This window comes from Carlito syrichta, unplaced genomic scaffold (assembly GCF_000164805.1).
Source record: "Carlito syrichta isolate Samal-C Ts95f unplaced genomic scaffold, Tarsius_syrichta-2.0.1 Scaffold308846, whole genome shotgun sequence".
Taxonomy (NCBI): Eukaryota; Metazoa; Chordata; class Mammalia; order Primates; family Tarsiidae; genus Carlito; species Carlito syrichta.
Genome location: NW_007252942.1, coordinates 242,979 through 269,426, shown reverse-complemented (window position 1 = coordinate 269,426; position 26,448 = coordinate 242,979). Strand labels below are relative to the sequence as shown.

The 26,448-nt window shown below is 34.9% G+C and overlaps 1 protein-coding gene across 1 annotated transcript in view; it reads left to right on the top strand.

The window, feature by feature from the left end:
- Positions 1 to 26,448, top strand: part of SS18 (SS18, nBAF chromatin remodeling complex subunit) — a 75,582-nt gene that overhangs the window by 26,044 nt on the left and 23,090 nt on the right. Inside the window, exons 4-5 of the mRNA XM_021716587.1 lie at positions 11,660 to 11,813; positions 16,527 to 16,748. Coding sequence (XP_021572262.1) covers positions 11,660 to 11,813; positions 16,527 to 16,748 — 376 coding nt within the window. The remainder of the gene's footprint in view (positions 1 to 11,659; positions 11,814 to 16,526; positions 16,749 to 26,448) is intronic.

The window sequence follows — 26,448 nt, the reverse complement described above, 5'->3', positions numbered from 1 at the left end:
AGGTGCTACCACGCCCGGCTGATTTTTTGATTTATTGTAGAGATGGGGTCTCGCTGCCCAGGCGGGTCTCGAACCCGCGGGCTCCCAAAGGCACGGGATTACAGGCTGAGCCACCGAGCCCGGCTAGTCTTACATTTTATATATTATTTTTCATTTCCTATGTTGTATTTTTTTTTTTTGTGATGTTCTACTTGATGTTCTAGCAGCCCTTAGGCAGCACTTGATTAGCTGTTTGTTCCACAAGCTTTCGTGAAAATGATAATACATTAGTCTTTTCAAGTTCAGTGACTGTGCTAGCATAACATTTGTTAAGGTACTTCACTTACTACAATCTGATATTATAGAATTTCTTTTCTACAGGTGTGATGCAAGTAAAAGTAAAGGAACAGCTTAGAACTGTGGAACAGTTTGAAGATTAGTAGATTTAGTGAAATTTGCAAAATTTAGTTTTAACATATGTAACTTTGATATGGTGAGAGCATCAAAAACTATAAAAAGTCAAAAAACCCTACTTTACTCCTGTCGTCCACCTGCTTTTTATGCAAATAAGTCAATATAAATATGTACTTTTCTACACAGGTAGAACTTTGCCATGTATACTGTTCTGAATCTTATTTTTTAATTATAATTTTAAAAAATGAAACTGTATTCTCATTTAAAGTGGGAAAGGACTTTTCTTAAATATTCCACATCTTTTAAGAGTGTTTTAAGTGGTACAGATGATAATGTCTTATGTTTGGTAAGGTTAATAATATTGACTATTTTCTCTGAAACGTGTTCTTTGGCTTCTGTGATGGTTTTTTTTCTTTTTACCTCTCTGGCCGCTCAGCTTTAACATGCCCATCAAATGTTGGTGTTTTGTTCTTGAAATTTTGTCACTGAAAGATTTCATACTCCTGGTTTCCTATATTTCTGACTCTACATTGATGGCTCCCAAATATGGATCTTCTTGCATGAATGTGAGACGTGAATCCAGCTTTCAGTAGACATCCATTTTGATATTCCACAGGCCTCTCAACACATATGAACAAATTTCTCCTAGGCAACCCCCTTTGTTGTTCCCTGCTGTAAGTAGGAAAAAAAAAAAGGTTGTAGCCAGCATTTTCATATTTCCTATCTTGAGTAGTACAAACACTCATTTCCCTTGCACAGTAGCATGGTAGTCATCCCAAAGTTCTTCCCTTTCTTTCATTTGCCACAGTTCATCTACAGGTCTTTTTCTTTCTCTTGTACATAGCATGGTGCTATGTATCTAATTAAAACATTTTGGTTAAAAACAGAAAGCAAGACTATAGGTGAAATTTCTCTAAGTGTTTATGAGTTTCAGTGCAAATTAAGACATAAATATTTATCTGATCTTAAGGCAAGGAAGGCTTTGTTGAGGAAAAAAGCAAAGGAAGAAAGATACTGATTTGATTCCTTTAAAAATGAAAAACTTTTTATATACCAAAAAATTCTTTAATTGAAAGATAACTCAACAGACAGTTATTCTACAGTATAACACATGCTATTTTAGAAATACTGTGTATTTAAAGTACTGTGAAACAGCAAAAGAAATGATTAGTTTTGCTCTTTAGGATTAGGGAATATTCCACAAAGGAGGTATGTGTATTTCATAGATAATTGGGTGTACTGAGTCACATTTCTGGATTGATATTATAGGGAACATTTTACCAACATTGTTGCCTTGCTTGTGTTTCAGATATCTTAGAAAAAAATCATGTTAATTGTTTGCTGGGCAGAATATATAAAATTCAGAAGAGTAATTGAGTCCAGATAGGTGGGAGATTGGATATATCTTTCTGTGAAGAATAGAAATGTGTGTGTATGTGTACATGAAATTTTTTTTAGAACTGTATTAAAATAAATGAAAGTAACTTGCTAAAGTACTAGGAAGCCTAAAGATTGTCCCTTTGACATCAATTGAACAAGTAACATAGCTAGCCCACTCTTATAAGGGACTTTTGGGGGAGGGGATATAGCTATAAAAGAAAAGAAAACTATTGGAAACTAAGTAATTTACTATTGAATTGCTTAATTGTACATGTACACAAAAATATTTATATAAAACTAATTATTGAGGCATTGTTTATATTAGCAAAAACCATCCATAATAAACCAGAAACAAGTGTCAGTATTGAGAGTGGATTAAGAACTGTCACAGCTATTCAACTGAACTCTATACTTTGAATGAGGTCTGCTTATATACTGAAAGAATAATGTCTATGGTAGAATTTTTAAAATGATGGAATACTGTGACCATACTTTTTAAAAGTAAATATATACTTATATAAGTGTATTTTTAAAAAGTTTCTGGAGGTATGCATACCAGCCTTTTAGATTCATTCCCATTTGTATGTTCTAATTTTTTATTACTATCACACATTACTTTTACTATTTACCCAAGTAGGTGTAGATATAAAAATAATATAAAAAGTAAATGCAAGATTAAGCAAATATAGTTTTCTGTTTCTTAATGGATGGTATTATTACACATTTAAGAAAGGCTTAGAATCCTATCTTGTTAATTCCTCTGTTCTGGGAAAAGTAAGGTATTTACCTTTTGTTATTTAAGATTACTGTACGAGTATATGAGTTTGGAGTGACTTCTTTGTAATTAACATCTTCAGGGTTCATTAGAATTAGTTTTTCAAAGCTGGGATAAAGTGTCATGTTGGATTTGTTAGGGTGGGAATGTTGCTATTTAAAATAGAAAAAGATTGAATGTAATGGGGAACCCTTTACTAAAACTGGAGAGAGTGTAGTTAGTAGGTGAATCATTCTGGAACTTAATAGGAATTGGAGAATCATTGTACTATGAAAATAAGTGAGAAATGTTGTAGTTATAAAAGTTCACCTGGTCAGGTTTTATGGTAGGACTGAGTTTTCTATTAGATATATTTTTTTGGGACAAAATGGCATGGTGACAGTTGATGAGATTATTAAACTGGAAATCAATTGGTAAAGTCTAAAGCCTTTATAGATTCAAGGCTATCCATGATTGCATCCTGAAATTCCTTTTGGAAATCAGTGAGGAATCAAGGGAACTTTCCTAAAATGTTTCAGATATGTAAGGAACTCATTTGTGGGAGACTGATGTAGGACCAGGAAGTGAGGCAGGTATGATAGTGATGGGATTTTGAATCCAGTCTTGGTTGACTAATCAAGTCTCTTGTTTGCATGTATGCAAGTTTTCTCTTTATAAGCTTTATGTATAATCTTCCTAATTTGAATAATAATTTATTTTTGAATCATTTGTTTTGAGACAGGGTCTCACTGCCCAGCCTGTAGGGCAGTGAAGTGATCCCAGCTTATCACAACCTTGACTTTGTAGGCTCGTAGGATCCTTCCACCTCAATCTCCTGAGTAACTGAGACTATAGGTGCGCACCACCCTTGGCTAATTTTTAAAATTTTTTGTGTAGACAAGGTCTCATTGTATTGCCCAGGCGGGTCTCAAACTCCTGGGCTCACGCCATTCTCTGCTAGGATTATAGGCGTGAGCCACTGCACTAGACCTGAATCTCCTATTTATTTCATTTTATTCCTCATTTATTTCCTATTTTTTTCATTCATATGTCATTTTAGTGCCTCCTTGTGGAGAACTATAATGATGACAGTTATGCTAATGATACACAAATAAAGGATTATTAAACTAAAAGTTATATTTTGCAGTGACGTGTTTTTATTTTTAAGAAACAATGAAGATAATTTAATAGAATTATTTGCAGTTTTTTGGTAAGTCATTTAAATTTTAGAGTTCATTAATTTACTTACTAAATTAATTATTATCTGCTATTTGTCAGACAGTACTAGGTAGATACTTTTGAACTATAAGTAAACAAAACAGACAAATATTCCTACTTTCTTGAGTTTTCTATCAAGCAAGGCAGGCATAATAAATAAGTAGGTCATACACCATGTTGGAAGATGATAAGAACTACAGAAAGGGAAAAAAATAAAGCAAGACAGATGTATTGAGAATACAGGGGGTGGGCATGGAATTTGCAATATGAAAAAGGATGGTCAGGGTAGATCTTACTGAGAAGGTGATGTTTGAGCAAAGACTTGTGAAAGTGTTTTAGGCAGAGGAAGCAAGTAGTTTGCTGGTTTGTTCAAGGTACAGCATGAAGGTAATTGTGGTAAGGAGGTAGTGTTGACAGATCATATAAGTCGATAGGCTGTTGCAAGGACTTTGGCTTTTACTCTGAAATTGGAAAGCTTTGGAGGATTTTGAGCAGAAGAGTGAACTGCTATATTTCAACAAGTTTATTCTGAGTGTAGATCAAGGCAGGGAATCCAATTAGGAGGCTAATGTAGTAATCAACATGAGAGACATGAATGGTGGCTTGCACTAGGATGGTGGCAGAGGGAGGTGGTGGGAGATGTGATCAAATTCTGGGTATGTGTTAAAGGTAGAACCTAACAAATATGCTGAAAATTCAATGTAGGAGGCAGGGAATGAGGAAAAGAGGTGTTAGAAATGACCCCATGGTTTTTGGCAGAGTAGCTGGAAGAATGGAATTGGCATCACTGAGATTATGTATAAGTTGATTTGTGTGTGGGGGGAATATCAGGGATTTATGTCTGATAGACTTCCAAATGGAAATGTGAGGCAGTTTTGACAGAAACATGAAAGTTGACAGAAAGATACTGACTTCTAATTTAATTTTGAAGTGTTGTGTAATATTTCAGGAGCACGTTTGATTTAACAAATATTTACCGAGTCTCTTACTTGATATTAGGTGACTGGGGGCTCCAATAACAAACAAATATAATCATAGACCTGATCCTTACAGAACCTAACTTATAAGGGAAAGACAGGTATTAAGTTATTTCACAAACACATTTGAAATTACAACTGTAGTAAGTACTTTGAAGGAAAGACTTCTGCAACTGTGGGAACAGACACTGGGGACCTTATAATTCTGGTGGTAAAGGAAGAAGTGACTTTTGAGGTATAATTCACATGCAATAAAATTCATCAATTTAAAGTAAACAGATGAGTGAATTTTGACAAATCCATGTAACCATCACCACAATCAAGATAATAAAGCAATGCTTATCTCAAAAAAGTTTTCTCAATGTCTCTTTTCTGCCTATTTTTAAATTGAATATTTAAAAATTGATCTGTAGGAGTTCTTTATATATTCTTGAACAAGTTATTTGATGGCTGTATATATTGCAAATATCTTCTCCAAGTTTGAAAATTGTCTTTTTATTCTTTTAATAGTGTCTGATGAACAGTTTCTAATTTAAATGAAGTCTAATTTGTCTTTTTTTAAATGAGTAATTCTTTCTGTATCTTGTTTAAGGAAATACTTTCCTATATATAAAAGTTTGTTTATTCGTGATCCATTGCAAATTAAATTTGTGTATGATCTAAGTTAGGAGTCAAGGTCCATTTTTGTTCATTTGATAGTCAGTTGATCCTGGCACCATTTATTGGAAAGATAATTCTTTAACCATTGCAGTTAGGTTGTTTTGTTATGACTGTATTTGTGGGTTTCTCAGATCTCTGTTCTGTTGACCTATTTGTCTATCCTTGTACTAACCATGTTTTAATTATTGTAGTTGATAATCTTCATATCTGGTAGTTGTTTTTCAAGACTGTCTTGGCTGTTTTTAAGTCCTTTGCATTTTCATATAAATTTTAGAATCAACTTGTGAATTTCTGCAAAAACTTTGTTGAGATTTTGGTTGAGGTTGCAAGGAATCTCTAGATCAACATTAGGAAAATTGATTATCTTCAAAGCATTAAATCTTCCTGTCAGTGAAGGTGGCATATTCCTCCATTTAGTAAACTTTTAAATTTCTCTTGACAGTGTTTCAGTTTAGCGGTATTACATATTTCTGGTTAGTTTTATTCTTAGTGATTCAATTTTTTTGGATGCTATTAGTTTTAAAATTTCACTTTCTAGTTGTTGGAAGTAGACAGAAATACAGTTGATTTGTATATATTGACCTTGTATCCAGTTACCTTGCTATATTTACTTATTAATTCTAGGAGTTCTCTTGGATTTTCTGTGCACTCCATCATGCTGTCAGCAAATAATGACAGTTATGTCTTCCTTTTAAAATCTTTTTCCTTTTACTTCTTTTTGTACAGTATTCTTTATACCATTGATTTTTTTGTTGGTTATTTTAAATAGAAGTAATGTTGATGGATAGTCTTGTCTTATATTGGGATTCTAGAGGAAAGAGCACATCATTAATAAGATGACTGGTGACATTGGCTGTAAGATTTTTGTGAATTAGTGTAATTAGATTAAGAATGCTCCTTTTATTTTTAATTTCTGGATGTTTTTATTGTGAATGGGTATTGAGTTTTATCAGATTCTTCATCTATTGAAATGATTACATGGATTTTACTTTGATAATTTGGTGAGTTACTTTGATTTATTTTCAAAAGTTAAATCAGCTTGTATTCTTTTCATAAACTTCATTGGTTGTAATGTATTATCTTTTTAATTCGATTTGTTGAAATTTTGTCTTAACATTTTCCTGTCTGTATTCCATGAGAAATATACTGGCCTATAATTTTTCTTCCTTTTCTTCTTGTAATATTCTTGTCAGCTTTTGGTGACTTCATAAATAATTGGAAATTAATCCCTCCTTTTTTCCTCTGGAAGATTACATTTAGTTGGTTTAGGTATTATTTATTCCTTAGTTAAACCATTGAAGAGTTCCCTAGTGAAACCAGTGAGTCAAGATATTTCTTAAGGGAAATATTAAATTTTGGATTCAGTTTCTTATAACATTTTCTATTTTTTGTGTCAGTTTTCTTAAGCTGTTTTTTAAAAGAATTTGACCATTTCTTCTAAATTATCAAATGCATTGTCATAAAGTTGTCCTTAATGTCTTCTTGCTTACCTTTTAATGTCTATAGACTATGTACTGATATCCCACTTTTAATTTTTCTAAAATTTGAATATTCTGTCTTTTTATTATTCATGCTAGGGGTTATCAGTTATTAATATTTTCAAATAACCGACTTTTGACTTTCTTAATTTTCTCATACTGCTTTTTATTTCATTGAGTTTTGTCCTTGCTGTGTTATTTTCTTCTTTGTTTTACTTTGGCTTTGCTTTGCCATCTTTTCCTAGCTACTGGAGATGGTAGCTTTTATCATTGGTTTTTTAACTTTCCTTCTAACATGCATTTTAAAGTTATAAATTATCCCATAAGCATAGCTTAACCTGACTCTCACAAATTTTGATGTTGCATTTCCATTATCAATTAAAAGTGTTTTAAAATTTCCGTTGTGATTTCCTCTTTGACAAATAATTTTCTGTTACTGGTTTCTAGTTTAATTCCACTGTACTCAGAAAACATACATATATGATTTCAATCTTTTGATACTTGTTGACTTGCTTTATGTCCTGATATATATGGTTTGGTGTATTCAGTATTGAGTACTTGAGAAGAATATATTTGTGCAGTTGTTAAGTATAGTATTCTATACATACTAATTAGATTAACTGAATTGGTTAATAGTGATATAAAATCTTTTATGTTCTTAGAATTTTTCTTCTGTGAAACTATTTTTATTTCATTTTCATGTTGGAAGGATATTTTCCCTTAGTATAGAATTCTAAGTTGACTGGTTTATTTCCTAATTTTTTTTGTCTTAACCACTTTAGAGGAGTCATTTTATTGTCTTCTGTTATTTCTGATTTTAAAAGTTAATTATTAATTTTATTGCTGCTCCTCTCAAAGTAATGTGTCTTGTTTTTCCTGGCTGCTTTTACAATTTTCTCTTTGACTTTGGTTTTAGTACTTTGACTCCAATATATTTAGGTGTAGTTAGTTTTCTTTGTATCCTGCTGAGGGTTGTAGAACTTCATAGTTCAGATATGCTAGGGTCACATATACTTTTTTAACCAAATACTCCTTGTGTTTTCAGTTTGTATTATCTATGTTTGTGTAACATCAATTAGATGTGTGTTAGATCTTTTCACTGTGTTGTGCGTCTTTTCACTCTTTTTTGTGTTTTTTCCTTTATATCTATGTATCATATTTTTTACACATTTATTCAGCAATCCTGTTTTGCTGTTATTAAATGAATGATTTCTTTATTTTAATGTTTGTTTTTTGATTCTGGAATTTCCATTTGATTATCTTATCCGAATTCTAGGACTTTGCTGAAATTTTTCACTTCTCCTGTATTTAGTTATTTCTTTTTTTCTTGAGCATACCAATCACAGTTATTTATTTTTAAATTTCTTCATTTTTTTTTTGAGTTGGAGTCTCACTCTGTCAGCCAGGCTGGAATGCAGTGGCATGATCACGACTTATTGCAGCTTCTACCTCTTGGGCTGAGATGATCCTTCTGTCTCAGCCTCCTGAATAGCTGGGACAGCAGGTGCATGCCACCATGCCCAGCTAATCTTTTAAATTTTGGTAGAGATAGGGTTTGTTATGTTGTCTAGGCTGGTTACAAACTCCTGGGCTCAAGTAATCCTCGCGCCTTGGCCTCCCAGAGTGCTGAGATTACAGGGATAAGCCACTGTGCCTGGCCCAAGTCATAGTTATTTTAAAATCTCTCTGGCAATTCCAAAATCTGAATAAGTTATGTGCCTTCAAAAAATTTTTCTGTTATTTCTTATTTATCCATTCTTTTTTTGTTGAGGTAAAATTCATATAAAATTCACTATTTTAACAGTTTTAAAATACATAATTCAGTGGTTTTTATTATATTCGAAGTTGTGCAACCATCGCAAGTATGTAATTTAACAACATTTTCGTCACCCTAAAAAAGAAACCCATATTTGTTGCAGTCGATCCTAATTCTTCTGTCTGCTTATCCCCTACAACTAATCTACTTTCTGTCTCTGTAGATTTGTCTTTTCCTGACAGCTCATATAAATAAAAGCATACAATGTGTGACCTTTTATGTATAGCTTCTTTCAACTTGGCATAATGTTTTCGAGGTTCTTCCTTGTTATAGCGTGTGTTAGTACTTCATTCCTTTTTGTGGTTGAATAATATTCCATTGAATTCATATACTCCATTTTGTTTATCCATTTGCCAGTTGGTGAGCATTTGGGTTTTGTCCACATTTTGTCTACCATGAATAATGCCATTGTGAACATTTGCGTGTGAATTTTGTGTGAATATGTGTTTTCAGTTTTTTTGAGCATATACCTAAAGTGGAATTGTTAGGTCATGTGGTAACTCTCAGCTTAACTTCTTGAGAAATGTCAGATTGTATTACACCATGACTGTGCCCTTGTACCTTACTGCCATTTTATATGAGTTTCAATTTCTCTACATTCTTCCAACACGTGTGTTTTCTGTTGTTTTTATCTTTATGTTTTTATTATAGCCATTCTAGTGGATACTGGTCATTTATTTTTACTTTTTAGAATGCCTTGCAATTTTTAAAAGAATGTCAGACATTGTGGATGAATAGTTACGCAAGCTCTAGTTTGTATTACTTTCCTCCAAAGACAGTTAAATTTTCCTTTGGTATATGAAGTACTAGGAGTTCACCTGGAGTTTGTTGAGGTGTTGATAATAAGACTTGTTAGGGCTGATGCCTTGCAATTTTGACCTTAGTCTAAGGAGAGGTTCTTATGTAGTCTCAACAGAGAGTGAGGTGTTTATGAAGGCCCTTCAAATTTGGTGGGACCTACACTCTAATCTTTGTCCAGCAGCTGGAATCTCTGTTTAGCTCTTCAACTTCCTAGCTGCTGTTTTCTTGAATTCTCCTTTTGTTGTTTTTCTTCTCTAGGAATTTCTTTTTTTAGTTTTCAGCTCTTTAATAGTTGGACACTCTCACTCCTTTATCCTCAGTTTAGTTGGACACCCGCTTTCCACTTTGACTCTATTCCTCTGTTACACAACTAACTCAAGGACAAAGCCAAGGTGGTCTGGGTTTGGTGACTCATGTATGTAATTCCAGCACTCTGGGAGGCCAAGGCGGGAGGATCGCTTTAGTCTAGGAGTTTGAGACCATCCTGGGCAACATAGCAAGATCCTGTCTCTACAAAAAAAATTAAAAATTAGCCGGACATGATTATGTGTGCCCGCAGCCCCAGCTACTCAGGAGGCTGAGGTGGGAGGATCACTTGAGCCCAAGAGTTCTAGGCTGCAGTGATCACTGCAGTTCAGCCTGGACTATGGAGTGAAACCCTGTTTCTGAAAAAACAAAAGCCAAGGTAATTGTGGAGCTGGTCATATGCGCTTCCCTTCTTTCAAGAGTTATAACTCCTCCTGTTCCTTTTCTAAGTTGATCTTTAATGTCTTCAAATAGTTTTTACATTTTGTCTAGATTTTATTGATACAAGCTACTCTATCAAGATTGTAACAGTGACTAATGATGTTTTATTAGTTGAATTACACTAATTTCCTCACTATTGAAAGTGAGAACATGAATTTTTAACAGAAAATTTGGACAAGAATATAGGTAAAAGGATTTTTGTTTTCACACGGAATAGGGTCAACGTCAGTCAGTTTTGAAGGATGATAAAGGATGATTCAGAGTAAGATGTGACTGAGTTGTTTGGGTTTTTTTGGGTGAAAACTGAACAAGGTTATTAAGTGAAGAATACAAATTGGATAAATAAGGATGCGAATTGAAGTTCTTAATAAACAGCAGTTATCTGGATTTAGTAGTGAAGAAATTAAAATTCTGCTTTTTGAATGGGTTTTATTAAAGTAGCACTTGGTTATTTCTGTAAATGTTAGAGATTGTTAACTGTTTGGAGGCTAAAGAACAGTGAATATTTATTAAATGTGCCAGAGAGAATTGTGTTCACAAAATCTTGAATGGTTTACAGTAACTAACTAGTCATCTAAAAATGTGGGACAAAGAGAACCACTGACAGTATAGGAATGGACATTATGTTCAGAACGTCGAAGTAGAGAACGAAGACAGAAGTAGATTTGTAAAGAATAATGAATACTTCCTTCTATAGGATTAAAAAGGAGGGTTTGGAAAGAAACTAACCATTTACTTTCTCCACCAAAATATCCCCAAGAAGGAGCCTGGTGTTTCAGACCATCTATGTCTATGCTTTTCCTTTTGCCCTTTCATGAACTCTCAAGGTTAGTCAGTGGTTTCTTCAAAATTTCATTAGGAAATTTGCCAAAGGCATCCTTTTGAGGCAGCTGTCTCTGTACCCTTGGAGGCCATCCGTAATGTTTCCAGTCTATAGCAGTAGTCGGCACAAAAATGTTAAACTGAGCAGTTGTCTTTGTGTTTTAAAACATTCCTCCAATGCCACTGTCCTCCACACTCCCAGATAATGTAAAGTATGTCACATTTTGAACCTGTGATCCTTTCATAGTTTTTTGTTATTTTACTTTTCAGGTAAAATTAATAAATATATCCAAACATGTCAATAAAAAAAGGAAACGGTTTTAAAACATAATTCAAATAACAGTAGACATATTAGAAATGCTTAATATATAAATAAGAATTCTTTTTGTATATAATGTTAAAATTTTTATTTTCACTACTGGGATTTTATAAAGTATACTTTAAAGTTTAAATATGTTAATAAGTTCATGTTTAAAATGCATTAGGAAAAATTGAAATGCATTTGTGTTTTTGTTCCTGTGCATTTAATAATATAGACAACTGTTTTACCATATGTATTTTTAATATATTAGTCTAACTGTTCCTCTTGTTTTACTAAACTGTCTTCTTTCAGCCACCCACACAGAATATGCCTATGGGTCCTGGAGGGATGAATCAGAGCGGCCCTCCCCCACCCCCGCGTTCTCACAACATGCCTTCAGATGGAATGGTAGGTGGGGGTCCTCCTGCACCACACATGCAGAACCAGATGAACGGCCAGATGCCTGGTAAGTTTTTCTCCTCTAAGACATTAACACCAGAGTTGCTTAGCAACTGAAACGACATGGGGGCTCAAGGGATACTAGATTGTTGATGACAAAACTGCTTTGAATGCCCCCGAGTACAGGCTCTCTTAGAGTTTGTTAGCTACAGAGCTACGTGACCTGTATTCAGTGTTTATCAGGCTGCCCTTGGGCTTTGATGTAGCTGACACACAGCATTCCTCTGATGAACAGAACTGGCTAAATTTAGTCTGTCTGAAACTGCAGTACAGTTGGCTTTAGAAGGTTTTTGGGAAAAAAGGCATTGTGCCATGGCTTAAAAATTAAAATCTGTTTAAAAAAGGCATTATAACATATCCCTGAGATTTTATTTACTTAAAAAGTGATTGATCTCTGAAACAGTATCACTGGGAAAAAACACATGGGGAAAGAAACAAAACAGTCTCTAAAGTGCTAGTGTGTTTAGTATTTCCTCATTGATATTATTGAAGCTGAATCTAGACCTTTTTTTTAATACATATGCTTATAGCATAACATATATATAGGTTGGGTTTTTTTAATTTTTAATTTTTTAATTGTCTTTTTGAGTCGGAGTCTCACTCCGTTGCCCAGGCTGGAATGCAGTGGCATGTTCATGGCCACCCCAGTGTTAACCTGCTGGGATCAGGTGATCCTTCTGCCTCAGCCCTCCAAGTAGCCGGAACTACAGGTGCGCGGTATACCACACCTGGCTAATTTTTTATTTATTGTAGAGATGAAGTCTCAACCACGATGCCCAGGCTAGTCTTGAACCCGTAGGCAATCCTCTTGCTTTGGCCTCCCAAAGTGCTGGGATTACAGGCTTGAGCCACGGTGCCCGGCCTGGGAATTGATTTTAAAGCAAAATTAAAAGCTGAAGAATAATGTAAGCTTTCTTATACAGAGCTATTCTCTTGTCTTTTTATCCATTTTAAGTTTTTAGTTATTAGAATAATAGTTTTTTAGGCCATGAAGTGCTTATTTAGATACTCTTTGCTGGTTTTATGAAAAGTATCTGTACCATTTGTTTTTGTTACAACAGCAACATCCCATAGCCATAATTTTTGGTGGCGTATTCTCTGCATTTAATATGAGAATATTTTTACTTTCTAAAGACAAAAGTTACTTTGATTAACAAAAAGAAAGTATTATACAGTTGGCAATAATGGAAGTAAATTAAAATGACAGAACAATTTATTATTAAAATTAGTAATTAGCATCCCTAGGATAGTGTTTTCTCTAGCTGATTGTGTTGATTAATAACATTGGTATCTAAGGATGTCTAAGGAAGATTGTTGTAGAAGCAAAAGAAAGTACAGTGCAAAGAGGCAAGGTAGCCTGGTTTATAGAAGATTGATGAGCAGCTGATCATGTAGGAGGGTAGTGGTATTTCAGAGGCTGCCTCATATTTCCTGCTAAGACTTGTGACATTGATGGCCCACACCAAGTATGGAAATAGGAACTACTTTTTCAGTTTGTAGTCAGATTGTAGTCAGGAGAAAGCTTCCTGTCAAATCCACATTTCGCTCACCAGGACACATCATTTTTAGAACTAGAAAAGTAGTGTTAGTGTAAGTTAGCTAGTTAGGAGTTTTGTGACTTTTTATGCTGGTACCTTTAATTAGGATTTTGACTAAACTTCTTCATATAACATTCAAACTTAAGGCCAAAGAAGCATTTGAGCTTCAATACAATTATTGTTAGCATGACATTTGTTTTGTGTATAAGGCCATCTGGAGTGGTATATTTTTTTATGAGCCAGAGATTATCAACCAGTATGACTTAGGTAGTCCAAAATACTGTAGAGCTTCTAAAACAATAGTTAAGAGACTCTCCTAACAATACTGTGGAGTTAGTTAAGTATGGGAGAGACCGGAAGGCCATACCTATATTTTCTGTTCCTTATAGAGTTTAGCCAACCTTTTTTTGCACACAAATTTGTATCTTGGTTCTTAATTTCCTACTTTAGTTTTTGTTTTTGTTGTTCTTTTTGACACAAGGTCTCACATTGTCACCCAGGCTGGAGTGCAGTGGTTTGATCTTAGCTTACTACAGCCTTAAACTCTGGGACTTGAGGGATCTTCCCACTTCAGCCTCCCAAGTAGCTGGGACTTCAGGCACTCACCACCACACCTGGCTAATTTTTAAAGATTTTTTTGTGGAGACAGGGTCTCACTCTGTTGATCAGGCTGGTCTTGAACTCATGGCCTTAAGGAATCCGCCTGCCTTGCCCTCCCAAAGTGCTGAGATTATAGGCTTGAGCCACCTCCCCTGGCCAAGTTTTCTTTTTAATATGTATTTTATTTTCTAATCTTAGTTGCAGAACTATGTATATTGTTTCCTTTTGGTTAAATAACCTCTCAGTCTAAGGTTACTTTTGAAAAAAAATGGATTTGTATAAAACTAGATAATGCATGCCTGGAACCAAAATCAAAAGATTCAAAGGGTATACAGCCCTTACTTTTCCAGATACTTAGTTCCAGGGAGGTATGGGTTTCTAGTTATCTTTCAAGAGATAGTCCTTCTGTATTAAAAAAAAAAAGCATATGTATTTTCTTTTGAACATATGGTAACACACATTAAATAATACTGTATATCTTTTTATATATCTTGAAGACCATCATTCCATTCGGTATATAAAGAACTGTTTCACTCATTTTGTTGACTGCATCACATTCTTTTTTATGGGTGTACTTTTATTGTTTATTTATTTATTTAAGAAGGCAGGATTTATTGAGAAGACTGAAAAGCTCCAACAGTGGGAGGGGACCTGAAGGGGTTGCTCTATAATTTATTTGAACATTTTCTTTATGAGTCAAAATATCACTCTGTTGCCCAGGCAGGAGTTCAGTGGCACAATCAGGGCTCACTGCACCCTTGACCTCTTGGGTTCAGGTGATCCTTGCAAACACACACCACCACACCTGGCTAATGTTTTCTTGATTTTTTTGTGGAGACGAGGTCTTGCTGTGTTGCCTAGGCTTGTCTTGAACTCCTGGACTCAAGTGATCCTTCTGCCTCAGCCTCCCAAAGTGCTGGGATTACAGGTGTGAGCCACTGTGCCTGGCTTTTTCTAATCTTTTGATATTACAAATTATGCTGCTATGAATATACCTGTAAAAAAAAAATGTATATATTTGTGCATACTTACATTCTTTGTTTTGTATCCATAAAGACATTCACACAAAAACTTGTATATCTGTAGGCTCTATTTCTAGGACTGAAGTTGTTAGGTTAAAAAATATATGCATTTTAAAAGTCAATAGTTATTGCCAAATTGCTCCATATAAAAATAGTACAGTCAGACCATATTTGTGTGTTTCGTATCTCTGGATTCAACCAACTATGAGGGATTGAAAATATTTGGGAAAAAACTTGACTCTGTACTTAACATGTACAGACTTTATTTTTCTTGTTATTCTCTAAACAATACAGTATAACAAGTATTTACATAGCATGTACATAGTATTAGGTATTATATGCAATCTAGAAATGATTTAAAGTATATAGGAGAATGTGTGTAGGTTATATATAAATACTGTGTCATTTTATATGAGGTACTTGAGCATTTTCAGGTTTTGGGATCTGTGAGAGGTCTGGAATTAGTACCTCATGGACATTGAGGGATGACTGTACTTCATTTGAAGTGCTGCTTGTCATCGCAGATTTACTTAAGCTTGATCCCATCTTTAGTTCTCTGTGGAATATACATAACGTTTATAGTCCCTCAATATATGAAAATGCTTCTTTCTTCTTAATATAGTTGGATGAATACTTGATGTTTGACAATCTGAAAGATGAAAGTTGGGTCTCATAGTTTTAATTTGTTTTTTTGTTAGATTATACGTAAAGGAATCTTTGTTTATGGACTTTTTGTAGTTTTTATGTGAACTGGTTATGTCCTTTATATGTTAAGTTTGGTCTGTAACATGTCTTGTAACATGTCTTGTAAGTAATATTTTCCCCACTTTATTTTTTAACTTATTTTTGTGAGGTTTTTTTTTTGTCATGTTCACATTTTTAATTTTTATGTAGTCTAATAGATCAATTTTTTATGATTGGGCTTTTTGGAATACTCACGAAGCTCCTTCTATTTCAAGGTTGTCTTAAAAATTTGCCTTATGGTTTTTTCTTTTTTAGCATCTAACTTTTTTATCCACCTGGAATTAGTTAGTGGAAGGAATGAGTGATTCAACTTGCTTTTTTTCCACATGGCTACCTAGTTGTCATAATGCCATTTTCTGAATTAGTTTCCTGTTGCCCAGTGATGCTAAATATCACCATGATTATTTACTCAACTATGTCTTTGGTGTTTTTTGGCTATTCTGGTTCATTGAATAGGCTAACTATTAGCCTATTCAATTATGTTCTATATTCATACGTTTAATTTACTTGAGCTTTATGGTATGTTTTGCTCTTTTAGAAAGCTAGTCTTATCTCAGTACGCTTCTTTTTCAGAATGTTTTTGGTGTTTCAGAAGCATCAGTTTCTTAAACTGTAAAATGGGAATAATAACATCTTCCTCAAAGTGTTTGCTATCACTCCAATACACAATTTACTTTGTTTACTGTTGATTAAATACTCAAGTTATTATTTGGTATTATCATCATAATGCAGAAAAGTACAAAGCCTTTTTAGATAATTTTGTATGAACCGTCTGTTTAACGTTCATATTTTGGTTCTGATCGTTTTTCTTCCAAGGGCCTAACCATATGCCTATGCAGGGACCTGGACCCAATCAACTCAATATGACAAACAGTTCCATGAATATGCCTTCAAGTAGCCATGGATCCATGGGAGGTTACAACCATTCTGTGCCATCATCACAGAGTATGCCAGTACAGAACCAGATGACAATGAGTCAAGGACAACCAATGGGAAACTATGGTCCCAGACCAAATATGAACATGCAGCCAAACCAAGGTAACTGAACTTTATGTCCTTGTTGAATAGAATGCTGTGTTAACCTTTGAAAGTAGAACAATTTTATAAAGTCCTTAGCTTATTCAAACCTTAAAATATAGGTTTGAAGTGACAGTCATGCCCATAAAAAGGAACGTTGAATTTGAAACTAGTTTTTTTAACATTTGTTAATTAAATTGCTCAATTTAGGTTTTGTTTGCTTGTTTGTTTTTGAGTTGGTGTCTCACTCTGTTGTCCAGGCTGGAATACAGTGGCATGGTCATGGGCTCACTGCAGCCTCAACCACCTGGGCTCAGGTGATCCTTCTGCCTCAGCCTCCTGCATAACTGGGACTACAGGCACATGCCACCATGTCTGGTTAGTTTTTTGATTTTGATTTCTTTTTTTTTTTTTTTTTCTTTTTTTGAGTTGGAGTCTCACTCTGTCACCCAGACTGGAGTGCAGTGGCCGCTTCCGGCCACTGCAGCCTTGACCTGTTGGGCTCCAGTGATCCTTCTGCCTCAGCCTTCCAAGTAGCTGGAACTACAGGTGTGTGCTACCACACCCGGCTAATTTTTTATTTATTGTAGAGATGAGTTCTCGCCAAGTTGCCCAGGTGGGTCTTGAACCCGTGGGCTCAGGCAGTCCACTCACCTCAGCCTCCCAAAGGCGCGGGATTACAGGCTGAGCCACTGAGCCCGGCTCTGATTTTGATTTCTATAGAGAACAAGGTCTTGCTATGTTGCCTAGGCTGGTCTTAAACTCCTGGGCTCAAGCAGCCTTCCTGCATTTGTCTTCCAGAATGCTGGGATTATAGATGTGAGCCACTGTACCTGGCCAAAACTGATAGGTTTTTTGTTTGTTTATTTATTTTATTAAGAAATGGATCTTGCTGTGTTGCCCAGGCTGATCTCAAACTCTTAGCCTCAAGGTTCCTCCCACCTCTGCCTCCCAAAGCTGGGACTACAGGCATGAGCCTCAGTTTAGCTTTTTAAGCTTGCTTATATTTGTCTTTTGGACAGTTTATTTGGGATTCTGTATTAATGAATTGTTTTTAAAGCCAATTAACGAATAACTAAACATTTGCTTTAGAGCAGAAAATTGAGACGTTAATAATTTTATCTTTCCAAGTACAACCACTTACAAAATATCTCTTTTTACTTATTAAGATCATATTAATTTCTATGCGTTTCCCTTAATGTATATATTTTCTGGTGCTGTGTTTCAGCATTAAAAGGTAATTCTAAAATATTTACTATTAGAATGTTCAGTGGAGGTGCTGCTCTACTCATCTTAGATGGCATTAGTCTATTAAAGTTTATTACTAGTCTCAGAGAATGAAACTGTATCACATTTCTCTTTTAAGTATTCTGTGAATAATAACTAAATGCCAGTAAGTGGCGCTCTGTTCTGCTAATTATCTGTAAAAACATTTGGCATATTGCCAGCATAAAGCTATTTTAATTACAAAATGTGGTGAGGTTAAGACTATAAGGTAGAATTAAATGTATTTGTAATAAAATTTTCTAAGTTTTGATTTTAAAAAGCAGATCACTAAAATGTGCCCAGATAATGGAAGCTAATGTTTATCTGTTGATAATCACATATGATGAGAATGCAATTTAAAAATATTAGTATATTTTTAATAATTTTGCTGAATATACTGAAAACAAAAGGAGATAATAGAGTAAATTGGCAATCATTGTAGCTTCATAAAACTGGCACTTGCTTCATTTTTCCCCCCAAATTATTTAGTGTCCATGGTAGAATTTTTTTTTTTGTTAGGTCAATTACAGGTTCAAAACAACAGCAAGATCCAGGCAGTGCTAGATCAGAAGGGAGTTAGATGTTTCTCCATACAGTTTGGTTACCAGGAGGGAGAGAGAGCCCGAAAATTGATAATGATTCTGACAACTGCAGTAATGATGGCACACTTCTTAGAAACATATAGTTAGGAAAAGGTATGGTGTACACAAAAAAGATGGATGTTACTGCATCATCGTTTGATTTGACATCTTAAGGTTTGAAGAAGTAAAAAATATGCGTGCAGCAATGTGCATGTAGAAAATAGTTAACTATTTCTGAAGAAAATGTTGAAGTGTTTACAGAAATTTTTTTTATAAACTTGAGGACTAGGTGTTCTTTTAAAGAATGTCTTATTTTGTAAGAATGTATAGGTTTTCCTTTTACTATAGTATAGTAGTTATATTACTTTTTGCTTTATACTCATAATTTATAAATTTTGTAATAGAAAATAGATACTATAAAGAATGACTACTTTGAGATCTGAGTTGAAGAAATAAAAGGCAAATTTCAAAGAGTAGGATGAAAATTTTTTTATTTTTGAGTCAGAGACTCACTCTGTCGCCCAGGCTGGAGTGCAGTGGCACACACAAGCCACCCCAGCATCTTACCTGCTGGGCTCCGGTAATCATTCCCCCTCAGCCTTCCAAGTAGCCAGAACTACAGGCGTGCGTTACCATGCCTGGCTAATTTTTTGATATATTGTAGAGACGAGGTTCACCAAGTTGCCCAGGCTGTTCTTGAACCCCTGGTCTCAGGCAATCCTCTTGCCTCAGCCTCCCAAAGTGCTGGGATTACAGTCTTGGGCCACCGCGCCTGGCCAGGATGAAAATTAATGAGGAAATTGTCTAAAAAATATCTCAGGACAAATAAAAACTTTTCATTAAATTTTGATGTTTCAGAATCAAAAGAATACCAAAGAAAGTTACAACTACCAAAAAAGGAAAGTTACACAACGGTCTGGCAATATTCACCTTTTTAATCCTATGAATTTCTTATAAAAGTATTTTAATTATGTATTATCTTTGAATTAAAAATTGTTTTTTATAATGAAAGTTTTATTAATAAAATTTTAATATTTGTTTCATTATAAAACATTTTCTTAGATGGTTTTTACAAAAATTAGCTACATATTTTACAGTAAAATTTTTTTTTGTTTAAATCTAAATAGGGGAAAGAAATTAGAAGAGATTACATTTTAAATAGTCCTTAAAGAAAAACTTTGAAAAAAAATCAAAACTCTCTAAAAGGAAACATTTTTGACTTTTAAAGTTTTTCTCATATTTGTTGAGAGATAATGAACCATTTTTTGGTTTAAAATAAAAATATCAAAGTATTTTCTTTCTTTAATGCCTTTTTATTTTAATTTTTTGGTATCTTAATTCAGTATGCACATTACATAATCTCACATTCGTATATCTTTTTTCCATTGCATTTTTTAAAAAAGTTTATTTTATTATAGCAATATGTGTTACAAGTGAAGATTAACACAAGTAGGCTACATGCAGGTGAACCATCATACTTTGTGATCTATCACAGAAGCAAAGCATTGAATACTGCATGTTCTCACTCAAAAGTGGGACCTGAACATTAATCACATTAGTACAAGGAAGGAATCAACAGTTGCTGGGCATTGCCAGGATGAGGGAAGCCCATAACAACACAAAGTATACCTAGTTCTAACCAGGGGAAGTGAGGGCCAGTTGGAGGCCCAAAATCTTTTGAGTAGTCCCATTTACTTTTATATACTTCTTTGTATGAAGAAATATTACAAAAATGTTATATTTTTTTTTTTTTGAGTTGGAGTCTCACTGTGTCACCCAGACTAGAGTGCAGTGGCTGCTCCTGGCCACTGCAGCCTCGACCTGCTGGGCTCTGGTGTTCCTTCCACCTCAGCCTTCCAAGTAGCCAGAACTACAGGCGTGTGCTACCATGCCCAGCCAATTTTTTATTTATTTATTGTAGAGATGAGGTCTCGCCAAGTTGCCCAGGCGGGTCTCGAACTGGTGGGCTCAGGCAATCCACTCTCAGCCTCCCAAAGCGTGAGATTATAGGCTAAGCCACCAAGCCCGGCTAGATACCAGTCTTTATTAATAGGGTTTTTAGTCAAGAAAAAAAATATTTGTAGAATTTCTTAGGTTAAATCTATGTTAAGTGACAAAACAAAATGAAAAAGGATCATCCAGATAATTCTGTTTTAAAAAATTAAATGATCTAGGTGCGATAGCTCAAGCCTGTAATCCCAGCACTTTAGGAGACCGAGGTGAGAGGATTGCATGAGCTCAGGGGATCGAGACCAGCCTGGGAAACATGGGAAGATCTCCTCTCTACAATAAATAAAAAAATAAGCTGAATGTGGTAGCGAGTGCCTATAGTTCCAACTACTTGAAAGGCTGGGGTGGCCATGGGCGTGCCACTGCCTTCCAGCCTGGGCAACAGAGTGACTCCAACTCAAAAAGAAAAACAATTTAAATGGAGTTTAGTCTATTTATTGTATTAATAATTATTAATCACTTGAGTGATATTTTTGGAAACCTTAACTGATTTTGTTTTAGTAGTAGTTTTCTAAACCAAACATGGCATGGTAAAGTCTGAATGCATTCATTCTAGTAGTTTTGAAGTGGTTCTGGTTTTTATTCTACTCTTCAAAATTGATTATAAGAATTATTTTATTTTCTCTTCCCTCCCTCTACTTCTCTCTCTCTCAGTTTTAAAAATAAAATTGTAAGAAGGGGAAAAGCCAAACTTTCTAACAATCTTCTCATTGTAATTTAATCTGAGTGAAATTAATCCAAAGGACAGATACATCATTCATTTACAGTTTGTCATTTTGATTGATTTTTTTAAAAGGAAGAGAAACAGCCTGCTTATTTATACTCTTAGCTCTAATGTAAGGTACATTATGTACAAGTGTTACGATGAAGATATTTTTCCTAGTCATAGACTTGTAGAATCTCTTTGAACTTCATTAATTCTTTAAAAACTGTGTTCAGCTTTTTAATATTTACTGAAAAAAAAAATTGTATTTTTTTTTTTTTAGTCTCACTCTCACCCAGGCTGGAGTGCAGTGGCATGATCATAACTCACTGCAGGTGATCCTTCTGCTTCAGCCTCTAGAGTAGTTAGGACTGTAGGCATACATCACCACGCATGGCTGATTTAACAAAAAATTTCTTTGTAGATATGAGATCTCACTGTGTTGCCAAAGCTGGTCTGAACTCTTTGCCTGAAGCAATCCTCCTACCTCAGCCTCCCAGATTGCTGGTATTACAGGCATAAACCACTATGTCCAGCCAATACAGAAAATATTTTTAAAAAACAGTATGAAGGCTTAATATAGCAAGACTTATCACACAAAATGTGTCATTTTAAGAAACTGCATGAAAGTTAACCCCATTAAGTTTACTAATAGTACTATTACTATATTTATGGTTATTAAAAATAATTTAAGCAGTTGCTGTTTTTCGAACTTCAAAAAATTGAACTTACATGTCAGTGGTGCTATAATTGGTGCCTACTTTGTTTATTTTTTGTGCTTTACATGTATCTATGAATTGAGAAAAATAAATTTTAAAAAAATTTAGCAGTTAAGCTAGTATTAGAGCAAAATGTTTTTCTCTGTGGTCATTTAGAGGGTCTGTTTCTTTTAGATGAAAGATTTAGCAAATTTTTAATGTTGTTTCTTAAACTGCTGGCAAAATGTTGCTTAAATATAATAGTCAGTCTAGCTTATACTTTTCCATGCTATTTGGGAACAATGCCTGAGGGTGGGCATACAAAATCTGTTTCTTCTAATGAATAGGAATTAGAATCAAATATCATTATAACCTGAAAGACAAAGTTAATGCCTTAACAATTCTTATTTAATAAAGCAACAAGTATGCTCATTAGGGTATGAAAGTCAAATTAGAGTAAAAAGGCTTTCCTCATTTAACAAAATTTTACTTATTATATATTCACATATAAGGAATTTTATAAATTCCTTTGTGTTAAAGATGTATTTCATAAGTTCCATGTGTAATCCTTCATACTTGGATTCAAGTCTTGGCTCTATAGCTTACTGTATATGGGACCTTTGACTAAATTACTTAATTTCTCTTAGTAAAATTAAGTGAAATGAAGCATGTAAAAATTTTGACTCAGTAATTATATGATTTATATAAAATCAGTTTGGAATAATTGAACTTTTTTGTACTATACTTTTTATTGTTATTATTTATTTTAGATTTGGGGGGTACACATGTGTGTTCGCTACATGGACATACTGTGTAGTGGTGGGGATTGGGTCTCAGATGGCCCATTCCCCAGATAGTAAACATTGTGCCCTGTAGGTAGTTTCTGAACCCTGACCCCCCTCACCTTTCCCTTTCCCATTATTGGTGTCCCTGGTGTCTATTATTTCCATCTTTGTGACTGTTTAGCTCCCACATATAAGTGAGAACATGTAGCATTTGGTTTTCTGTTTCTGAGTCAGTTTACTTAGGATAATGATCTCCAGCACCATCAATGTTGCTGCGAAGGACATGATTTCATTCTTTTTTTTATGACTGCAATCAAGCTTTTTTTTTTTTTTTTTTGAGTTGGAATCTCACTCCTTCACCCAGGCTGGAGTGCAGTGGCATGCATTCTCACGGCCACCCCAGCGTCAACCCCCTGGGCTCCAGTGATCCTTCCATCTCAGCCTTCTGTGTAGCTGGAACTACAGACATGCGTTACCATGCATGGCTATTTTTTATTTTATTGTAGAGATGGGGTCTTGCCAGGTTTCCTGGGCTGGTTTCGAACCCACAGGCTCAGGCAATCCACTTGCCTTGGGCTCCCAAAGTGCTGGGATTACAGGCTGAGCCGCCGAGCCAAGCCTAATCAAGCTTTTTTTTAAAATGAACATAAAAAACTTTGAGCTTGGTTTATCAGCTCTTGTCTTATTTCAGCCACAGCATCTAATTTATTTCTAGTTTTAGTTTTATTTGAATAATATTAAGAAAATGTTAATTCATTTATCTAAGTTGATAATGATAACATTTTTAAAATATAGTGCTTTCTATCATTGTGTTCTTTGGTTAGACTGATCCAGTGGCTTGACATTAGAGAAGTAGGATATTTTTCTTTCAGGACCTAAATTGATCACATTCATTATGTAAGAATAAAGGGCAAAGAATATGTATTATTGCAGCTAGGAGTGTTGCATTTCCTTTTATTATTATACAATGGGCTATTATTTGATAAGAGAGATACTAAACAGAGATACTTGATTTAAGCCTAGTATTTAATTATGCATATGTATTTATAGTAGTTTATTTCCTTGTGCCTCTTTGCTGTCAGTATTTATAGATCTACTTCATTTTTAAAATGGCAGCATTCGTTTTGTGAAATTACTATAATATAACAGAACTGCATCTACTTTTGCCTGATGTTTTTAGTAGTTTACTATTACAAATACTTCTGGAGCATACATTTTTGCGCCTGTATCTTTGAGTATTTGTGTAAGACTTCTGTAGGGTAAATTCTAGAAATAAAATTGTTAGGGTAAAATTCATATACTTAAAATATTTGAAAGACATTGTCAAATTGTTTTCAATAAAGGTTGCATGTGGTTACTTCCCTACAGGGTGGGGGAATGCTTATTTCACTATATACCCAGTGACGTTCAATCTTCCTATAATTTGCTAATCATTTAGGTAAAAAAATATATTTTCTTAATTTGTGTTTCTCTGATTATTAGTGAAATTGCACAACTTTATATGTTTATTTGTTATTTGCATGTTTTCTGTGAATTGCTTGTTCATGCTATATAGTCTGTGGTTTGTCTATTATTAATTTGAAGGAATTCTTTATAGACTAAGGCTATTTGTCTTATATGTGTTTCACATATGTGAAAACATTTTGTTAGTTTTAAAAGATGGGAATTTAACTTTTTTAACTGGTTTGTTCCAGTGGTAGAATTTGGAAAATGGTAATGTTATTTTCATGAAAATATAATTATTTCCTGATTTCATCAGAACTTTGACCCAGCATTTGCTAAATTATGGTCTAGATACATCTTTGTAATTATTGGTAAATACTTTGGAAGATTTGGCATGCTCATTAGGATATTATAAGGTCTCAGAAGTTCTACAGTAAAGAGGCTGATTTGATTTTGGATAACACAAGTATATTACCAGGGGTTCTTTTCTTTTTTGGCATATTACAAAAAAATAAGAGTTTTATTATTTTTTAATTTTGTAGAGATGGGGGTCTTGCTACATTGTCCAGGCTGGTTGTGAAAAAATAAGAGTTAATATTCAGTCAGTGCCCTTTAGTGCCAGACATTGTATCTCAGTGGTTTTGATGTGTTCTTTAGTTCTCACAACAACTTTGAGGTAGTAGGTATTGTTACTGTTCTCAACCATGCATGAGGAAATAGACATCCTGTGGAAATATAGGCAGTCTTCTCTTTGTGCAGTTCTGATAAGCACGAATTTCAGATACCTCAGTTTAAGTAACATTTCTTCCCCCCAACAACACCATTCAAAGTTTAGTTACCCGTGGTATATTAACTGTGAGTAATTGCATAAGGTATAAACTGCTGTCTCTTCATTCCATAGATCACTTCATAAATAACAAATATCTATCATGATTAGTGATCATTCATGTCACTTCTAGATTTTGTCAGTGAATGATCAGTGTGCATCTACCAGTCAGATCATGCACATACAGCAAAGCTTGTAGTTGTGTTGCTTCTTTGGCTCTGAGCAACAAAACTGTGACATTTTTCAAACTTGGGTAATTGAAAAAGGGGCTTAGCCAACAAAGGTAAAAACACAGCAAATAAATGAAGAGTGATAATGCTGGAAATGAAATCCAAATTCATTGTGAATTGAGTTACAGAAGAAATTGCTGACCATGGGATGTTGACGGTGCTGCCATTTGAAAGAGTCTAGATATGCACTGCAGGTACTTAATGAAGGCAAACTCAGTGATACAAATGAAAACAGTGGTTGTGATGAAAGGATGAAGATGTCCTAGAGCAGTGGTCCCCAACCGTTTTGGCATCAGGGACCAGTCTGGGGGGGAGTGCAGTCAAACCTCACTGCTAGTGTTAATCTGTATTTGTAGCTGCTCTCCAGTGCTAGCATCATGGCCTCAGCTCCACCTCAGATCATCAGGCATTAGATTCTCATAAGGAGCACGCAGCCTAGATCTCCCACATGCACAGCTCACAGTAGGGTTTGCACTCCTTTGAGAATCTAATGCCACTGCTGATCTGACAGAAGGCAGAGCTCAGGGGGTAATGCTGTCAAAGGGGAGCGATTGTAAAAACAGGTGAAGCTTTGCTCACTTGCCTGCCTGCTGCTCACCTCCTCCTGTGCAGCCCAGTTTACAGCATTGAAAGTATAAAGGATAAAATGTTGGAAGCTGATCCAAACTTAGGAGATGACAATTTGATAAGCTGTTGAAAAGATGCTCACTCTGAATCATCAGCTATATTAGCAGGTAAAAGGAACCACTCTTCAAATTATTGTTGTTTTTTTGAGTCGGAGTCTCACTCCTGTCACCCAGGCTGGAGTGCAGTGGCATATGCATGACTCACCACAGCCTAGACTTCCTGGGCTCAAGCAGTCCTCCTGTCTCAGCCTCCTGAGTAGCTGGGACTACAGGCATGCACCACCATACCTGGCTCATTTTTTTGTTTTTTACTTTTTTGTAGAGACATGGTTCGCTATCTTGACTAGGCTGGTCGCAAACTCCTGGGCTTAAGTCATCCTCTTGCATAAGCCACTGTACTGGGCCCAAATTATTCTTGATAAGAATTTACGCTAGGCTCAGTCGCTCAGTCTGTAATCCCGTGCTTTGGGAGGCTGAGGTGAGTGGATTGCCTGAGCCCGCGGGTTCGAGACTGCCTGGGCAACTTGGCGAGACCTCATCTCTACAATAAATC